The 20,940-nt window shown below is 41.1% G+C and overlaps 1 protein-coding gene across 1 annotated transcript in view; it reads left to right on the top strand.

Moving 5' to 3' along the window:
* The window catches only part of TMPRSS15 (transmembrane serine protease 15), a 441,506-nt gene that overhangs the window by 49,823 nt on the left and 370,743 nt on the right, over window positions 1–20,940 (top strand). The window contains exons 5-8 of the mRNA XM_088481702.1: window positions 3,327–3,478; window positions 7,489–7,548; window positions 14,967–15,047; window positions 15,937–16,056. Coding sequence (XP_088337828.1) covers window positions 3,327–3,478; window positions 7,489–7,548; window positions 14,967–15,047; window positions 15,937–16,056 — 413 coding nt within the window. The remainder of the gene's footprint in view (window positions 1–3,326; window positions 3,479–7,488; window positions 7,549–14,966; window positions 15,048–15,936; window positions 16,057–20,940) is intronic.

Here is a 20,940-nt window from a genome sequence, read left to right as displayed (position 1 = left end):
TCTTACTATGGTGGTGCCCTGGGGTGGCTTAGCCTGGCTGGTTTTGGGGGGTCCTGCGCTCTGGATTTGAACCTTAGTATGTTAGGGACCTACCCGAAAGAGGTTACCTGGATATGGTGGGTAGGCCCATAAGCTTGGCCATGATTATGCTAAAAACCTCTATTGATTGCAAAATGTTATTGCATTTATATATATTATTGATTATTTGGAGTTGTGCACCTGAGATTTTGTCTGTTTCTCTACCTGCAGTGCAACATGGTTTTGCCAAGGTGCAAATCACTCTTTTTTTTTTGCTCCTTTTTTGGAGTTTTTCCTAACTGAATCAGACTCGTATTTGTAAAATCACATTTGGAGGAGAGTGTAATATACGAATGGATCAGGGACATACATTGGGCCTGATTCACTCTGATACGCAGTGTGGGAGTGCCGGCAGTGTGGGATCGCTGACGGTGTCCTCAGTACATGGGGCAGCAGTGCAGGGGTGCCAGCAGTGTTCTCAGTGCAGGGTGCTGGCGGTGTCGGCAGAGTGGGGGCGCCAGTGGTGTCCTCAGTGTGGGGGTCCTGATGGTGTCAGCAGTGCATGGCTGCTGGTGGTGTCCTCAATGCAGGGTGCAAGCAGTGTTGGCAGTGGGGGTGTTAGCAGTGGGGGATGCTGCTAGTGGGGGTCGGCAGTAGGGGGTTCCATCGGTGTTGGCAGTGGGGGGTGCCGGTGGGATCAGGCAGCGGGGGATAGGTGGGCAGCATCTTCTCCTTTCTGTGACCATATTCACTGGGTTTAATGCGGATTGGCTGAGAGCTGTGACAGATGGCTCTCAACCAATCAGAGTTAAGCCCGCTCGATACAAAACTTTGTGACAGCAGGATCACAAGGTATTGCCTCTGGAGAGGGATCTGGGGCAGGCAGGGAGATCCGAGCTTGGCTCGGATCACCCAGGATCCCCGAAATTCGGGTGGGTTCGGTTCTCTGAGAACCGGACCCACTCATCGCTAATTACAATCTATTGAAAAATAAGATGAAGAATTATGTCAGATTTTTTGCATATAATGCATGATACATTATGTCTTATTTTATGTGGCAACTTTTTATTATATATCATTGTATGTAATTTTTGCCAAGGATCACCGAGACACTATACTCCCAGACCCCTACTTCACTCCCCTCATCTCCACGCCTTTATCTTGCCAACCTCAGTGTCAGTGCTGGGGTGACGTGCACTGAGGTAAATGGCTGAGGAGGCACTGGCTAGTATCAGAGACAGATTTACAGATACAGTCAGGTCCATAAATATTGGGACATTGACATAATTTTCTGATTTTGGCCTCTATTCACAACCACAATGGTTTTGAAATGAAACAAACAAGATGTGCTTTAACTGCAGACTTTCAGATTTAATTTGAGGGTAATTACATCCAAATCAGGTGAACAGTGTAGGAATTACAACAGTTTCAATATGTGCCTCCCACTTTTTAAGGGGCCAAAAGTAATGGGACTATCAACTCAAAAAATATTTCATGGACAGGTGTGGGCTATTCCCTCGTTATTTCATTATCAATTAAGCAGGTAAAAGGTCTGGAGTTGATTCTAGGTGTGACATTTGCATTTGGTATCAGTTGCTGTCAACTCTCAATATGAGATCCAAAGAGCTGTCACTATCAGTGAAGCAAGCCATCATTAGGCTGAAAAATTAAAACAAACCCATCAGAGAGATTGCAAAAACATTAGGTGTGGCCAAATCAACTGTTTGGAACATTCTTAAAAAGAAAGAACGCATCGGAGAGCTCAGCAACACCAAAAGACCCGGAAAACCACGGAAAACAACTGTGGTGGATGACAAAAGAATTATTTCCCTGGTGAAGAAAAACCCCTTCACAACAGTTGGCCAAATCAAGAACACTCTCCAGGATGTAGATGTATATGTGTCAAAGTCAACAATCAAGAGAAGACTTCACAAGAGTGAATATAGAGGGTTCACCACAAGATGCAAACCATTGGTGAGCCACAAAAACAGGAAGACCAGATTAGAGTTTGCCAAACAACATCTAAAAAAGCCATTACAGTTCTGGAACAACATCCTATTGACAGATGAGACAAAAGATCAACTTGTACCAGAGTGATGAGAAGAGAAGAGAAGGAAAGGAACTGCTCATGATCCAAAACATACCACCTCATCAGTGAAGCATGGTGGTGGTAGTGTCATGGCGTGGGCATGTATGGCTGCCAATGGAACTGGTTCCCTTGTATTTATTGATGAAGTGACTGCTGACAAAAGCAGCAGAATGAATTCTGAAGTGCTTCGGGCAATATTATATGCTCATATTCAGTCAAATGCTTCAGAACTCATTGGACAGCGCTTCACAGTGCAGATGGACAATGACCCGAAGCATACTGCAAAAGGAACCAAAGAGTTTTTTAAGGCTAAAAAGTGGAATGTTATGCAATGGCCAAGTCAATCCCCTGACCTGAATCCGATTGAGCATGCATTTCACTTGATGAAGACAAAACTGAAGGGAAAATGCCCCAAGAACAAGCAGGAACTGAAGACATTTGCAGTAGAGGCCTGGCAGAGCATCACCAGGGATGAAACCCAGCGTCTGGGGATGTCTATGAGTTCCAGACTTCAGGCTGTAATTGACTGCAAAGGATTTGCAACAAAGTATTAAAAAGTGAAAATTAGATTTAGGATTGTTTAGTTTGTCCCATTACTTTTGGCCCCTTAAAAAGTGGGAGGCACATATAGAAACCTTTGTAATCCCTACACCATTCACCTGATTTGGATGTAATTACCCTCAAATGAAATCTGAAAGTCTGCAGTTAAATCACATCTTTTTTGTTTCATTTCAAAGCCATTGTGGTTGTGAATTTAGGACAAAATATGAAAATTCTGTAAATGTCCCAATATTTATGGACTTGACTGTATATACAGTATATGAACCTGAGAGTTCATGAGGGCATTTTACAAAGGTGCAACAGTATATAGTGCTGGAAATTTGGTGTGTTTTGATCAGGGATGTGCATAAAAGGTAGACAGGGGAGGCAGTGCCTCACCTGCCATATACTGTTTACTCCAGAGTTTTGACTATTAAAATTATTATAATAATACAAAGGAGAAATTTATAATATTTTCGTTAATTTTTTTCTTATCGTTTTTATAGTCAAAACTTTGGAGTATACTTAAGTATGAAAGGAAAGGCTCTGCTAACCTGCCTCACCTAACCGCACATCACTGGTGATGTGTATAATGTCAGTGCTTTATAATTAAAATATAATATTAAATATAGTATTAAGCAATTGTTTCCCTTTTTTCTCTCCAATTATCTGATCTTAGAATTGGTAGTGTGATCGTGGTGTTCAGTGGATACTTTGCACAAATTATACCAACTGAAAATATTCAGAATGAATTCATTATCGGCATTATGGAAAATCGCTCGGAACTCACAAAGAGATTTGAAATAGACATTTCAAGTGTGCTGATTACAGGTATGCACAAGCCTCATGTCTTAGGCTGCAACAGTCATTGAATGTATTCTGGATGTAACATACAAATGTGCATTAACTCAGAGCAAAGAGTCAGAATTTTACTTTCATTATCTTACTTCAAAAGATCAATGAACTCTAATTGCCGACTACTTTGCTATGGCTTGCTGAACATAAAGTCATGTTCTTCCTGTACATAATAATCATACCTACATTCCTTTCTCAAGTCTTCTATCATGGTATTGAATGTGTTGATGGTACAAAATGTTTTGCAGTTGGGACAAAATGTTTTGCAGTGAAACAGTCACTTATCTTTTGGTCTAAGTGTAGAATTTTAGGTCCTGAGTCCATTTTTGTCCACACACACAGATAGTAATTTACAAAGCTCTTCTATTTAGTGCACTAAGTGCATGGGTTTGCAGCTATTCTTCTTATAACTATGTGGGTTACCAGATAATTATATGAAGTTTCTCTGTGGTACCCTCCAAATTAATTTAAATTGTAACATAGCAATTTTTTTAACGTAACATTTAAATGTAGTGTAGCTAAATTTTTAACCACCTCTTCTACACTTTTGCACTCTCTATGATAGCTGTGAACATTATTTAGACTCATCTTGCCTCTCTTTACTATTGTGCCTAATTTATGAATTTAGCGGCACCCCTAATGATATCAATTAAGTTTGCAATAAAACAGGAGGAACATAACACTGTTTATATCTGCAAAAGAGGAAACTTTTATACATATAAAATACTATTACGCTGAAATACAGGATACCAAAATATAAGGTGAAACTATCAGCTCAATAACAAAGAAATTAGGGATGAGGAGTAAGGTGACAAAAACTATGGTCACCTAGGCTATAACTAAACTAAACTATCTCTATCTGGTCTGTTAGTGTGGTCAGCATAAGACCCTGCACTCAAGTCGATCTCAATTCTAGTCTTTGACAAGTTTTCACTATGTCAGGGGGCCACATGCTCAAGGTGTCCCTGTTACAGTCTGTCTAGCATTGGGATGGTTGAAGGTTGGAAAGGAGTCATACTAGTTTATATTTAAATGTTTTAATTTTTATGCAAAATAGCACACATTGGCCCTCATTCAGAGCCGGACGCTCTGAGCAGAGCGCTCGCTCTGAATGAGGGCCGTCCTCCATAAAAATGGAGCGTCCTCCTGGACGCTCGTATAGCTGTGGGTCACCACCCACAGCACATACGAGCGTGCAGGATGATGGCTGCGATGGTCTTGACCATCGCGACCATCGCCAGTTCCACCAGAAGCCTGTGGTCGGGTTTTTCGACCACAAGCCCTGGAGTGATTTTGGCTCTATCTGAGCCAAAATCACTCCCACTGACATCACTAGTGATGTCAGTGGGGCCGGCTTCTGATGGTAGGCGTTCCCTTGGGAACGCCTCCGTCTGGCAGGCACGCCCCCGGCACGCCCACCAAAGGGGGCGTGCTGTCAATCAATATCGACAGCACGCCCCCTTTGATCAGACACAACGAGCGAAGGAAAGTCCTTCACTCATCGCGTCTGGCGCATGCGCATGACGGAGCTCCCTCCGTCATGCGCATGCGCAGTGCACACCATCGACCCACTTGCGAGCGGACAGCCGCTTGCGAGTGGGTCTGAATGAGGCCCATTGTCTCATTAAAAGAGATGTCCTTTCCACACCTTTAACTTCCACCTCTATATTATTATTATTTATTATTAGTAGTATTATCTTATTAATATTTAATAAATAATTTTTTATTAATATAGGAAGTTTTCCCAATAGAACTCAAAGCACTTTAAATTATTGTAGAAGGCGAGGCAGCCATTTCAAAGAAATTAGGGATGAGGAGTAAGGTGACAAAAACTATGGTCACCTAGGCTATAACTAAACTAAACTATCTCTATCTGGTCTGTTAGTGTGTTCAGCATAAGACCCTGCACTCAAGTCGATCTCAATTCTAGTCTTTGACAAGTTTTCACTATGTCAGGGGGCCACATGCTCAAGGTGTCCCTGTTACAGTCTGTCTAGCATTGGGATGGTTGAAGGTTGGAAAGGAGTCATACTAGTTTATATTTAAATGTTTTAATTTTTATGCAAAATAGCACACATTGGCCCTCATTCAGAGCCGGACGCTCTGAGCAGAGCGCTCGCTCTGAATGAGGGCCGTCCTCCATAAAAATGGAGCGTCCTCCTGGACGCTCATATAGCTGTGGGTCACCACCCACAGCACATACGAGCGTGCAGGATGATGGCTGCGATGGTCTTGACCATCGCGACCATCGCCAGTTCCACCAGAAGCCTGTGGTCGGGTTTTTCGACCACAAGCCCTGGAGTGATTTTGGCTCTATCTGAGCCAAAATCACTCCCACTGACATCACTAGTGATGTCAGTGGGGCCGGCTTCTGACGGTAGGCGTTCCCTTGGGAACGCCTCCGTCTGGCAGGCACGCCCCCGGCACGCCCACCAAAGGGGGCGTGCTGTCAATCAACATCGACAGCACGCCCCCTTTGATCAGACACAACGAGCGAAGGAAAGTCCTTCACTCATCGCGTCTGGCGCATGCGCATGACGGAGCTCCCTCCGTCATGCGCATGCGCAGTGCACACCATCGACCCACTTGCGAGCGGACAGCCGCTTGCGAGTGGGTCTGAATGAGGCCCATTGTCTCATTAAAAGAGATGTCCTTTCCACACCTTTAACTTCCACCTCTATATTATTATTATTTATTATTAGTAGTATTATCTTATTAATATTTAATAAATAATTCTTTATTAATATAGGAAGTTTTCCCAATAGAACTCAAAGCACTTTAAATTATTGTAGAAGGCGAGGCAGCCATTTCAGGAACAATCAATTGCTGTTTTATGTGATCATTCACACCAGTCTCCAGTGCTCAGACAGGCCACAAAGCTGGGGTGCATGCCATATCCTATAGCGTTCATTAAGTAGAGCCTACACACTGAGGGCGCAGGCACTCCATCATGGGGCGGAGGTTATTCCTCCTGACAATCCCAGGCTCACAAAGAGGCCCAGGATATTTGCACTCGCCTCAACCATCAGTTTATATTCACTAATGCACACACAGACACACACACACAGCTACAGTACCTTGCAACTTATCTTGTTTCTCAACAGTTTCTCATACTTACTGACTTTTAAAAGACCCCCTCTGCCATTGTCCCAGAGAGAGGAGGCTTGTCTGATATGTAGAGTGTGGGGATGTGGTTCTTCAAATTTGTAAACATATCTCTATTTACCTCTGTTCAAATACACTATTTACAGCATTTTACAGCAAGGGACAGGGCCATGATGACACAATCAATGTGAATCTTGTCATCAAACTACAGGGTCGCACACTGAACACAGGAAGTGAGCTACATGCAGGAGTCAGACCCACTCTTTCAGGAGTCCGGAAAAGCCCCCCGAAATTTGTGACTCTCCCATTCATTCAAGGACAGTTGGCAAACATTCAGGGTTTCCTCTATATCTACTTGCTGAAAAGGTTTCTGTCCACCCATGGGGAACTGCAACAAATCTATATAATAATCTGCTTAGGTCTCTCCCATCTCCTACATGCATGTGTAGTGGGATCCAGGGTCCCCCACCAATGGCACCCACTGCAAGAGCTGGAGAGGAGGAGGACCTGTCAGGAACAAATAAGTATGCAGCCTCAGAAGGGAGTGTTGGGATGGAGCAGGGGGCAGAGTGGGACAGAGCAGGGGGTGAAGCAGGACTGAGCAGCAGGTGGGGCGGGACAGAATGGAGATGGGACGATGTGAGACAGAGCAGGGATGATATGGAGAGGAGCAGTGGACAGATGGGGGCAGGGTGGGACAGAGCTAGTGGCGGGAAATGGGGTGAGATGGGGTGGACCCTATACTAGTTGGATATTTATAATAAGCAATCCGCCTGTATTCTGAAGTATTATTGTCTATGTATGGTATTCTCTTGATGTAAATATGTCATATGATAAAGTGCCAATGTTTGAGCAAGTTGAATATTTTTTTTATTTTGCAGATATACAACCATTCAGCACAGCACAACCTACAACAGCTGATGTTAGAAACACCACTACAGGTTAGTAAATTAGCATGCAGTATGAAAAACATACAAATAGTTAAGGAATATCTATGATTGCTTGAGTTCACAAAGCAAAAAAAAAAAAGTATGGAATGTACTCGTTTTTTATACCTTTTTGATATTGATTTTCAACCATAGATTGCAGACATTTTATAGCATAACCATACTGTGACTCTGAGGAACATAACCAATTGCAGCAAGGTTTTCCCTGTCAAAATTAGTGCGGGGATCGAAACAATTTTCTATTACTGTGGGTATGTGCACTCCTGATTCCTGCAGTATCCAATAGAAAAAATCTTTTCATGCAAAACCGCGCAGGAAATTTGAAAAAACTACGGAGGAATAGCCTGCACCATAAACAGATTCAAAAATATACTGGGTAAAAGTAATAATGGTTATTACTGTCCCCAAAGAAAAATATATTGTTTATGAAAAAATGCATTAACCACTTAACTTATCAAAGCTGGTCAGAAATTGTCGGATCCGCAGGAGAGTCCGAGGAGTCAGAGGAAATCCATCCAGCACATCTGTAGAACAAATTTCCTCTTCAAAAAAACAGTTGGGCGATGCGGTTGCACCTTGTCAGCTGAAGCACAGCTACAGTATTCAATTCAGTGCGCTATTTATCCTACTGTTACCAGTTAAGTCAGAGATTTACAGTTCTCCTGACTTAACCTGGATGTTAAGTCACAAGAACCGGCATTCTACCACTATAGTCCTGGCGGTGAGGTTGTTAGTCCACACTAAGCCGGAAAACAGCCTCGCAGCCGGCACTTTAGTCTGTTTTCTCCTTGCACCCTCAGGAGGGTGTGAGAAGCAATAATTTAGTCGACCTAACAGCATGCTGAATTGAATAACTCCTTGACCAACTTCAATGCACTGTAGCTGGGCACTTATTATTATTATTATTATTATTATTATTATTATTATTATTATTATTATTATTATTATTTAATGTAACAAAAGAGTGGTATATGGTTACTGTTTTATGGGGGGGTTAATTGTAAAATATACTCACTGCTTTGCTGGATTATAATCTGGAATAAAATATAAATATAAAAGTGTCTTGGAAATAAAAAAAAATATATATATATATATATATATATATATATATATATATATATATATGTATATTCATAATGTTTAGCAAAATAGAACAGAAATGCTGAATTCTTTATAAGATGTATTGCATCCAAATCATGTATAGTTAATATGCAGCTATATAAAATTATAAACATGTAATATGCTGTTGCACAAATCTTTGAAAATGATATGGCAGTGTGTGTTTTGACCTTTCTTATGCAAGTAGAAATGGCTATAAAGTAAAATCCAGTAGTGAGATATAATGATTCAGACTGACTTCCTGTATAATTACATTTACTGCAGAATTATTGCTGAGTGTAAGATAAATACTGGTTCTGTAGCAGCTGAAGAACTATTCTACTCTAACTAATCTTTCCCCTAACTGTTCCTTCTGTGTCTTTTGTACATTATGTCATATTTTCTTTAATATTTTGATGTGAGTGATAATATTTTGTGTGTTTTATGTATGTATGTATGTATGTATGGTGGCAGCAAAATCTGCCAACCCTAGGGTGGGATGCCACAAAATCAAAAATGTGGTCAGACCTATGTAAATGCCATTTTCAGAGATTTGACTGCAGTCCCCATATGCACCAAAGCTCCAGAAAGCAAATCTTTCGGAGTTTGGACTCTCTGATAAAAGCAAATGGGCGTTTTTTCGGAGACTTCCCCAGGAGGGATCCCATATGATACCTCCCAGGGTCCCCTGCAACTCGCGCATATGCTAGACGATGAGTGCACATGCGGAGGAAGATTCCCAGGTCCTAAACTCGGAAGTCCTCACACCTCAATGGTCAGCTCTTTTCGGGAGAGCTGTCCTTTGCTTAAATCGACCCCATACGGCGTTAGTAAACACAGCGGGATTCATCACATCCAAAATGCGATGCTTGATACATCCTGTATCCAGTGAGCCGGTGGCTTTCCATTGGAAGTGCTGCTAGCCAATCACATACAGGACAGACAATCCCAGGGGGAGGTATATTCTCTCCCGGGGACTGTCAGTCCAGACTGCAATTAGCAGAGAGAGCGCTTCCAATGGGAAGAAACTCCTCTGCCTTTCAGGCAGCTCTACCCGGCTTCAAGGTGCTGCTGCTGATGCAGACTTACTGATTGTTCAGCCAAATAGTGCCTTGCAATAATACTGAAAATCAGTGCACTCGCTGAGCAAGATAATTGTGGGAACAGCTGCTCAGAAAGTAGAAACTGCACTTTACTGAAATTTACAAAACATTATAAAAGATTGAGCCCTAGTTTACACTAAGTAAATAATTCACTCTCTTAGGTTAATTTAATAAATAAACATATAACAAAACAGTTACATATAAAACCGTATACACAATAATAACAGTAGCAGCATAATATAAGAATCAGTAGACTTTGCACACTAAGGTAGGGCAAACCCAAAATAAATTCCGGGGCACAAGAGTCCCTTCAAGGAAATGTCTGCAAATATAGTTACCTTGTTGGGGCTTATATATAAATTCCAATATGCAAGAGATATTAGATATAACTTACCTGTGGTAACCTTGGGCATATGGCATGTGACCAAATAGAAAGGTCACAAAATACTAACTGCAGTAATAAGCAAATAATTCCATTCAATTAGGTGATATAGGAGAAGAGGTTAATGGCTAATTTTTATCGAGCAATACACAGCTTACTTCTGGGCCGCTAGAAGTCCCATAGCATAATTGGCCTGCGTCTTGGCCTCTATTCATATCAGAAGTACGATGAAGACGGAAGTATGCAGTCATTGTCTTTGCCATCATATGATTTGAGCTGTGATATACGAGTAAATAGAGGGAGATTTATCAAAGCTTGGAGAGAGATAAAGTGGAGAGAGATGTAAGGCTCTATGGGCCCCATTTATCAATGAATATAAAGACCAGCAGCATATTTCATTTTTATCACAGATATAGTAATTAATATGCCAGTGGTATTCATCATTACGCCTTACGCCTTCAGCGAGATCCGGTGAGGTCCAGGGACGATCTCCCTCCTCAGCGACGTCTTCAGCTCTGTTGCTGGCAGACTATTGCTGCCAGCAACTGGTTTCTGTGTCATGCGCATGACACAGAAACCTGGCGGGGAACCAGCAGTGCCTGGAAGGCTTAGCTGAAGCCGAAATGGCTGCTACCAAAGATGGCGGGGGTGATGCAGTAACAAACCGCAGTAATCTTAGATTACTGTTGTTTGTTAAATATTGAAAGGTTGACATAACCCCTTTAGCGAGTGCTAAAGGTGTTATGTTTCATTAATAAATGGGGCAATATGTACTAAGCATTGGAGAGAGATAAGGTGGACTCACCTTCAAAGCACTCATCATCTACTCCTTATACATATCTGCCCTTGTGGTCTACATACTAAACCCTGGAGAGAGATAAAGTGGAGATAGGAGCTGATTGATTGTTACTTTATCTAACTGTAATTTTTCAAACACAGCCTGTAAGTATTATTAAAAAGATTGGTTGTGCGAACATGCATCATGCAAATTCACTGCGTGAACATGATTGGCCTGCTTGTCAGGGATATCCATCCACTTCTACTGTATGGTATTCAGTAGTACAAGTTTCATCAGTGGAGCACTCTCCACCCAGTGGCTACGCGGTGTATTGCGCACCATGGTTTCTCTTACGTTGTAGAATGCCATGGTGTGCCACAGTACAGCCATCATGCAACATTCCAAGGCACGACTCAGAAGCCTGAATGTCACGCTATGAGCAACAAACTAGCTGGGCCCATCTGTAGGAGCTGATCGGTTGGTACTCCGTCCACTTAATCTCTCTCCAAGGCTTAGTACCTGGACCCCAACCAATCAGCTCCTAATTTCCATTTTACAGTCTGTTTAAAAAATTAAATTAGGAGCTGATTGGTTGATACTTTGGGGTATACTTAATAATGAGTGATATTCTTGTTATCACTTATTATGAATCTTAAATGGTGTTGACAGTTAGGAGTTGATTGGTTGGAGCATCATTTAAGATTAGAAACAAGTGATAACAAGAATATCACTCATTATTTAATATGCCCCTTTATCTCTCTCCAAGCTTTGATATATCTGCACCATAGGGTCCCATGATGAGTGGCAAATGTCTGTGCCACCGAGTGCCTTTAGACTGTAGAAGAGATTCCAACCGTAATCAGTGAGTGCTTGAGCAGCTTGGAATTGTATTACTGTATTCAGAATCATCAATGGGCAGCCAGTGTCTGAGCCACTAAGAGTTCCAAGCTGTAGGGCTGAAAAGGCAAAGTGTATCTAGCATATAAACAGCCAAATATGTCCCACTTCTCCATACAAAGTAAGTTCATTGATATGTGAGTGGCAGTGATATTCTGGAGACACAGCCAGAAATAGAGCAAGCCTGTCATTGAATAGTAATAGGATGCCACAGTCTCTCTCTCATAGGGACTGTAGGTTTTTTTGGTCATTGTAGTCCCATCCGATGGCAATGCTGCTTCTAGAATGATTATTCCTGATTTATTTGAGTTGTACTTTTATCCACAATTCCATGATACTATAAATGTATATTTTACTTTTGTAGAATGTACAGGCAATGATCAGAGCTAGGTCAAAGATGGTCATAGGGCAACAATGGGATAGAACTGAGAAGACATAAAGCCAAATTCTGATGGCAAAATGTGCAAAATTTCTCCATCAAAATAAATATTCTCTGGACCAGTATTTAGTGTTGACATTTTACTTATGTCTAATGACGATGCGCGATAAACAGTGTAAACTTACCCCTAGCAACAAATCTATTGTAGATAATAATAAGGATAATAAATGTGGAATTATGGAATACAAGGGACTAAGTAATCGTAGAATGTAACAGGGGCATATTTTGCTCAATACAAAGTAAGATCACATCTAATGATTTATGTTTCCTTTATATTTCTTATGTTAAAGTGCCTCTTGAGAATGCTGTTCACTAGGCAACCATTAGGCAACAGAACAAATAAGCAACATGTATTTATTTAATGGCTGAAAATTAACTACATGTTTTAATGTAATTGTGTGTTTTTTTTTATTCAATATAATGAGTATGCTGTTGTAGCCAAGATTATATAAATAGCCAAAATAAGATAATAGGGCCTTTGAAGCTATTACGGTCCTTTTGTTCTTTAAAGAGTCAGTACTGAATTGTTCTAGATAATCCTAAACACTCCTGAATAGCTAAAAATAGACTTTCTTTTAATTTAAAACAGCTGCATATTATGTACACATTATTGCTGATCATTCTTGATTTGTAAATTAAAGTGCATGATATACAGTTGTGTTGTCATGTTGTTTAACTGATGGCCTCTGATTTCTCATAGTATGTTATTATATTGTTGGGAGTTAGATTTCTAGGCAAGACTTACAAACTGGATCATTCTACCACTTTCTATTATCTAGCGGCAGGTTACTAAAGTCCTGCTGGATTAATTTTATCATCATTGCTCAGCCACAAATGTATTTAGTAGATCATGAATAATAAAGTTTTCTCTGTAATAAGTTTTAATAGACTACATTAAGGTCAAGACTTAAGTTGGGTACACACTTGGATGGCAAATCGAATGGAAACTGATAAGTGCATACACACTTACCAATCCTTGGCCCGATGTGTTGTGTCTGACGTCACAACTGGGCGGGCATTTACATGTGCCCGCCCAGTTGTGATGTCAGTCACCGGCAGTCCTTGCAGCAAGTATGTGAGCGGTCAGCTGATCACCCGTACACAAAGAACGATGTGCTGATATATCTGCAGATATATCGGCCATCAGCTGTGCGGCACTGCCAAAGCAATATGTCTGTGAACGACGTCGTTCACAGACATACAGTATTACTGGTATACACCCGCCAACAAGCCCATGATATATCAGATGTTAAATTGAACGGCCAATATGTCATCCAGTGTGTACCCAAAATTAGGCAGATGTCTTTTTTAACTATAAGATACTATATAACAATTAATGTATCATTATGGGGTATTGCAGTATTACTCCTTCTATTGCGTTAGATTCTATCATTAGCTTTAATGCTGGGTACACACTGGAGCGATGTGTAACAAGTACAATATGGTGCCCAATGAGCCGACATATCGTATTCGCGGTACACATCAGAATGATGTAATGAAGAATGGAATGATCCCTCATTCTGTCCTTCATACCTTACACGGCGCCATATGCAATATCATCTGGTTGGCCGTGCAACACGGTCAACCAGAAGAAATTGCTAACAACCGTGGGAGCACACAGATTGGCCTTATACACTGAACGATCCAGCCGATATGTAATTTCAATTCGGCCGGAAACTACATATCGGGCCGATACCACTCCAAGGTGTACCCGGCATTAGATTACAAACAATAGGTAAAGTAATTGGCGTATTGGCTAGCATAACTGTCAAACAGTATTGCGATCATGAGTTCTGGACCAAGGCAATATTTGTGTGTAACAGTGGATAGATTTTTTGGTCGGCGCTTGCTTTATTTATATGGTCTGTGTAATTTGCACAGGTGCTGCAGATCCCAAAGTTGGACTACCCAAGTCTAACTATGAAATATGGCAAAAAGGAATGACACGTGTGAATTCACATACGTGTCAATGGTGGGACTGCGCTCCGAACAAATGATGTATAAATAAACCCATGTACCAATGACTGAGTCTAAGGAGTGATTGAATTTATCATAGACTATTTTATTGGTTAATTCTACTAAATAATGGCAATAAGGAATGCTGCTGATTACAAATATCATGTAAGATATATGGAGAGGGAGGGTGGTAATGAAATGAACATGGATACAGAAATAAATTTTGCTGGTAAAGGGTCAGTAATATCATACCAGACACTAACTGGCAAACAGGTGAGAGAAGGGTGCAGAGGGAGGGCGTCCCACACCCCACTGCACTTCAAATCCAAAAATAATATAACCAAAAAATAATAAAATATAGAAAGTCAGAGTCTGGAAGAAAGTCAAATCTTACTGATGAGTGCGGTCAGACCCAAGTGGTCTGTGATCCGTCTCTTGAATTAAATAAAGTAAATAAAAGTCCCGGTGAGGCCTTCCTTAGGGAAGACAGTTTCAGCCGACACGCGCTGGAGTACGAAGGAATCGAAGGAACACTACACATTTCTGCCATCAACGAGACCCACGACCCTCCCCTCTACCTGCCAGAGCCTCCTCGAATTGGGTGAGTTGAGCGCACAGCAGTCCGGGGCCGTCAGCTTCCCGCACAGCCCGCGACCTCTCGCGAGATCGCGGCGCTGCATGGGATTTCGGCGTACGGACTCTGTGGGGACCAAGCCTGCAACTGTTAGTGCTACAGTTGCTGGAATACGGCCCTACCAGCGGCGGAGACAGAGAGGAAGCCGGGACTCCAAGAGGCAGAACGAAGACAGGACCGAAAGAAACGTCTACATTCATCAGAAGGTGAGGCCTCACCGGGACTTTTATTTACTTTATTTAATTCAAGAGACGGATCACAGACCACTTGGGTCTGACCACACTCATCAGTAAGATTTGACTTTCTTCCAGACTCTGACTTTCTATATTTTATTATTTTTTGGTTATATTATTTTTGGATTTGAAGTGCAGTGGGGTGTGGGACGCCCTCCCTCTGCACCCTTCTCTCACCTGTTTGCCAGTTAGTGTCTGGTATCATATTACTGACCCTTTACCAGCAAAATTTATTTCTGTATCCATGTTCATTTCATTACCACCCTCCCTCTCCATATATCTTACATGATATTTGTAATCAGCAGCATTCATTATTGCCATTATTTAGTAGAATTAACCAATAAAATAGTCTATGATAAATTCAATCACTCCTTAGACTCAGTCATTGGTACATGGGTTTATTTATACATCATTTGTTCGGAGCGCAGTCCCACCATTGACACGTATGTGAATTCACACGTGTCATTCCTTTTTGCCAATATTTGTGTGTAGTTTGTATGTTCTCTCAGTGTTTGTGAGAGTTTCCACCAGGTACTCCGGTTTCCCTTCTCACTATAAAAACATACGGGTAGCTTAACTGGCTTCTGACAAAAAAAGTAACCCTAGTGTATTTGTGCGTCCATGTGACAAGGAATAAAGATTGCAAGCTCCACTGGTGCAGACACTGATGTAAATGTGTAAATAGTTTCTGTAAAAGTGCTGCATAATACAGTATGTGTATGCTAAATACTGTATAGAACTTATAATAAATTTTAAAAAATAATGATAACTATGAGAAACTGTTCATTTACTTCATATAAAAGGTATTTATATTTTGGGGATGAGAACACATTAAGTAACTTTCAATATATTTACCTCAAAGCTCAGTGCCCAGCCTTTCAGAGGATGTGTAATGATGACCATACATGTATACAAGAATCTCTGTTTTGTGATGGAGTGCCTGATTGTCCAGATGGTTCTGATGAATATAACAAGACATGTGGTAAGTGTAATATAATAAATAATTATGGTGAAGCTATCTTACTTTGTTGTATTTGTTCTCTATAATGTTTTATTGACTTATTAATAAAAAAAACACATAAACAAGAAAAAAAACTCATATAGAAAGAAACTGTATATTGTCTAACTTGTTAATGTCATCTCATATCCATGTGTTAAAATGCCCTTAGGAAGTTATTGCTAATAGTTTATGGTCTAAAAGTGTCCTGGATGTAATGTTATTTATTGATTTACTTTTTTTGTACAAACAAGAATATATCTTTAGGCTATCCAAATGCTGCAACATGTCACAACAGCAGCTCTGACATTTATGGACCCCTGACCAGGTCAGCTTTAGCCCAAAGATATAAGATTCAACACATGTAATAGCATACACACTGTACTGTAATCAGATGCAGAAGATATCAGCAACACTGAAATATCATTGTGGGTGGGAGGTTTTTGTCCTCCCTGAGCTCGCCTTAGGACACCTGTGTTACGATTTGACAGGTGTACCACCCCAGTCAAACTCCCCTACTGTGTGACAAAAACTAGTGCATGGCTTGAAATGTCTTGGGGACTCACGATTTACTCAGGATTTGGCCATATTTTACACGATCTGCCGTTCCAATGTGTCGGAATCCGCCAGATCGGGTAAAATATTGCTATGTGTGTGGGCAGCTTGAGACATTTCAATATGGTATACAAATATTCCAAAATACGGAATATTCCGATATCCAAAATATCCCTGAACCCAAGCATTTTGGATATGGGAGACTCAACCTGTATCACCTATGGGGGTAAATGTAATAGGCTCTGGCTTTGAGACATCAGCGAGTCCCGTGAAAGACTGCCAGATGTTTTAAAGTGCTAGTCTGTTAATAGGCAAAATCAACCTGATTTTGCCTACTAAAAGACTGCTACTTTAAACATTGGGCAGTCTCGCACAGAACTTGCCGATGTCTCAAACCGCAACCTATTACATATATGAATTGAATTTTTTAATTTATTTTAAATGTGATCTATTTTATCAAACAAACAAAAATTGTACATTTTTTTACACACACAGAGAAAATGGGGCAGTAGGAAATACACAGGGGGAATTAGAGGTAGACAAACTACACATATACCACTGAAGATTCATAATGCTGTTTCTTTATAGTAATAGCACATGTGGTTTGGAGGAAGGGAAGTCTTTTAAAAGGAGGAGTTTCAGAGCAAAGCTATAGTGTAATATGCAGCAGAGCTACTGCCTTTTTTCTGTCAGACACTTTATTTCACTGGTGCCAACACACTATGAAAACTTCTGGTGAGATTATTTACCATCAACCAGCTTCTGGAGAGGGAGGAGGCAGGGCAACTGGAATCCCCCCAAGTGCTTTTCTGTAGTTCTCATGGGTATAAGGACCGTTTATTTCTGTGTTTCCCTTTTTTAACTTTCACCCTTGATTTATTTTTATTTTTTTTACCAGTAATGGATATGTTGTACTTGAATCTTGTACTACAGTTATATAGTTTTTTTTAGAGAATTGTCACCATGGGTGGGATGTATGAAGGGTGAAATACAAAACTACAGTTTTCTCAGGTTTGCTGCATTCTCAATATGTACAGTATCAAGCTTATCCCCAATAAGCAACACCATCTATAAATATGGACTTTTTTCCAGAATTTCCCTGAAGTCCCCCTACAGCATGCACAGTAGGAGTCCTTGGTCATAAACCCGGAAATCCTCAAAACACAAAAGACAGCTCTTATCGAAACAGTTGTCATTTGCCTTTAAATGCACAATTCTTGATGCATATTGTATTAAAAACCAACGCAATGCATGCAATAAGTGGTGGGGTGTATGGCATGTTCTATGCAATGCATGATACATCCCGTCCTAAATTCGAATTATGGGCCTGATTCAGAGACAGATGCTAATGCGATCGCAACTGCGTTTCCATATGCAACGCAGTTGCAAAAATATGCAAATGTTAGCTAAGATCACCTGAGTATAAGGATGCCCACTGCTGCCTTCTCACCTGCGTGCGACTACGAAAACCTACTTTTACCCTTGCGGAAGGTCTGACCTGCCGCAGGCCAGGGAGCTCTTCAGCCACACAGAGCTGCGTATGCAATTGTATTGGCTAATTTATGCACGCCCACGTAACGGCATTCAAACGGCCAGGCACGCCTTCGTTTTGCTAACCACCCCCTGTCAATAACCCCAAATGGTCACTTCCTATCAATCAATCTGCAATGGTCCTCCGTGGTCTGTGTGAACGCAGGGCGATCGCACTGCTGCCTTTGCGCATGCGCACTGCGATGCATATGCATGCACAATGACAAACAATCGCTCGATCTGCATGCGATTTGCAGCTGCGTTCATCTCTGAATCAGGCCCTATGTGTAGACATGATTATTTTCGAATAAGTTATTTAGAGGTAAATTTAGGAAAGGTTGATTTTAATCTATTTTAATCAATAAAAAAATTGATCTATATCAATCAACATTGACGTTGTGTTTCAGGGGCTAAATCACACATTACTAGCAGACTATTTTTTATATAGATTTTTAAGTATTAGTAAATGCGTTATTTAGCCACTGAAACACGACATCGATGTTTATCGATTTAGATTGATTAAACTCGACCTTTAGTAAATTTACCCCCAAGTCTTATATTTAAATATTTTATTAATAATTAAGTTTAGACTCTCCCCCATTAATTTTACCAGCAAAGAAATCGCCTTACCATAAAAATGGTGACCAAAAATACCCATTTGTCTATTACAATAAAGCAAAGTAAAAAAACACTCCATTAAATGTATCTTACACACTTAGTGGTAAATTTACTAAGATGAGTGTTCTTAGGAATGGAGATGTTGCCTGTAGCAACCAATCAGATTCTAGGTATTTTCTTCTAGAAGATGCTAGTTAAATGTTAAGTAGAATCTGATTGGTTGCTATGGGCAACATCTCCATACGCGCACGCAGGGGGGGTTTCCGAGCACCTAGAAACCCCCCCTGCACGCCACTCCATCACAGCCCAGCTTACATTTTTTTTTTTAATAAACCTGATTGTTGCTTGCTGAGCTGGCTGTAGGGGGAGCTGCAGCGGTAGCGCGCAGCTCCTCCAGGGCAGTTCCCATGGTGTCGGAAGGGGATCTAGCTGTTACCATTGTGGAAGGGCTGAGATATCGGAGCCTGCTGAGGGTGAGTGAGTCAGTGACCGACGTTCTCTCCCAGACCCGCACCACAGGTGCGTGTAATGTATTACATGTGGGGGGAGCCGGTGGGGGCAGAGAGGTGATCTTTAATTAGCCATGCCAGCGCTTGTGTCAGTGTGTATTTCAGTGAGTGTGTGACTAGGGTTTGTCAGTGTGTGTGTGTCTGTGTGTATAGGCTTTGTCACTGAAAACATGCACACGCAGGCCTGTCCAAAAAATAACAACAGGGCTAGACTGAAAACATGCACATGCATGTCTGTCCAAAAAATAACAACAGGGCTAGACTGAAACCATGTACACGCAGGCCTGTCCAAAAAATAACAACAGGGCTAGACTGAAAACATGCACATGCAGATAGGGCCGCAAAAAAAGAAAGGAAAAAAAACAAACAAATACTTACTTTCAGCTATCCGCTGCCGAAAACAGGCCAGCAAGCGTGGCGTGCGGCGGCGCAGATCCGACCACCTGCGCTCGAGTTGCCCGATCTGTCGGCGTGAGCCGAAGGAGCGCTGGCGCCGGCGAACCTCCGGATAGGCGGATCGCTTCTGGCGGTTGCTGATGGGGGGAGGCTGGCTGGTGATCCGCCGGTCCATCACCTCCGTTAGGACCAAAAGCTCCCGCCTGGTAAACGCGGAGGCTCCCATGATGGCAATGTTTTTTTTTCAAACAAACAGTTTTAATAAAGGCCAGAGAAAAAATTTGATTGGCTAATGTAGTTGGTAAATTAACAGGAACCATTCTATTGGTTATTGTATGAGTCATGTGTCCTCCAGCCTAAAAAATATAATGTGAGTTCTGATAGGCTTGATGCAGTGACATTCGTAAGGTAATTTAAATAAAGAAATGAAAAAACTAAAATATGCCTAGCACAAACACATGAAAACAATAGGATCATTGGTTCAAACATGTATTTTTTATAAAGTTAAACATTGTTGAAACCGTACGTATTCTGCGGGAAAAATGACACACACGGACAAGTTTAAAGTTTATTGTAAATGAAAAAAAAAATGTGAAGAGCAATTAAGCTAATTAATATATTGATTGGCATGAAACGATTAAAGTATGTATGCAGAATGAACGAGCAGGTAATCGAAATCTGACAGACCCACTTCCGGTTTGGACTTGTGCGAGCGTTCCCTGCAATCAAATTGGGAGATGGACGGTCGCAATTTTGCACGTTCATTAGCTAGAGGAGGGGTTGGGAGACTTTGGGCGGAAGATTAGCTACGAGCGAACTTACGTGCGAGCGCTGGAATTTACATTTTCTCGCTCGTTCGTCGAATGAGCGTACTGCCGCTTACGAGCGGCTCTGAATCAGGCCCATAGTCAGCAAGAAAAAGATCTCACACGAGAAAACTGTTTTGATCAGCAGGAAAACAGTGCCAAGTATAATATTTACACCAGTGATTGCAATGTAATTTATCATAGTACAAATTCATTTACTGCCTTTCTAAAGTAGACTTCATTGTGACATGAAAGCATATTGCTGGGTTCAGGAAAAGTGGGTTTATTAAAGTGACAAAACATCCACACTGCATAAGATCAATTGGTCAAAGATAGCACAGAATTGTACTCATAGTAAGTGCTTTCCTATAAGCAAAAACATACACAATCTGCTCTGGAGTACTTAGATCAATTAGCAAAATGTATTAATCATACAAATAATAAAATAAACAAAG

The sequence above is a fragment of the Taudactylus pleione genome, unplaced genomic scaffold, assembly GCF_031769625.1.
Source record: "Taudactylus pleione unplaced genomic scaffold, aTauple2 ptg000276l, whole genome shotgun sequence".
Classification (NCBI taxonomy): domain Eukaryota; kingdom Metazoa; phylum Chordata; class Amphibia; order Anura; family Myobatrachidae; genus Taudactylus; species Taudactylus pleione.
This window is presented reverse-complemented; position numbering and strand designations above follow the sequence as displayed.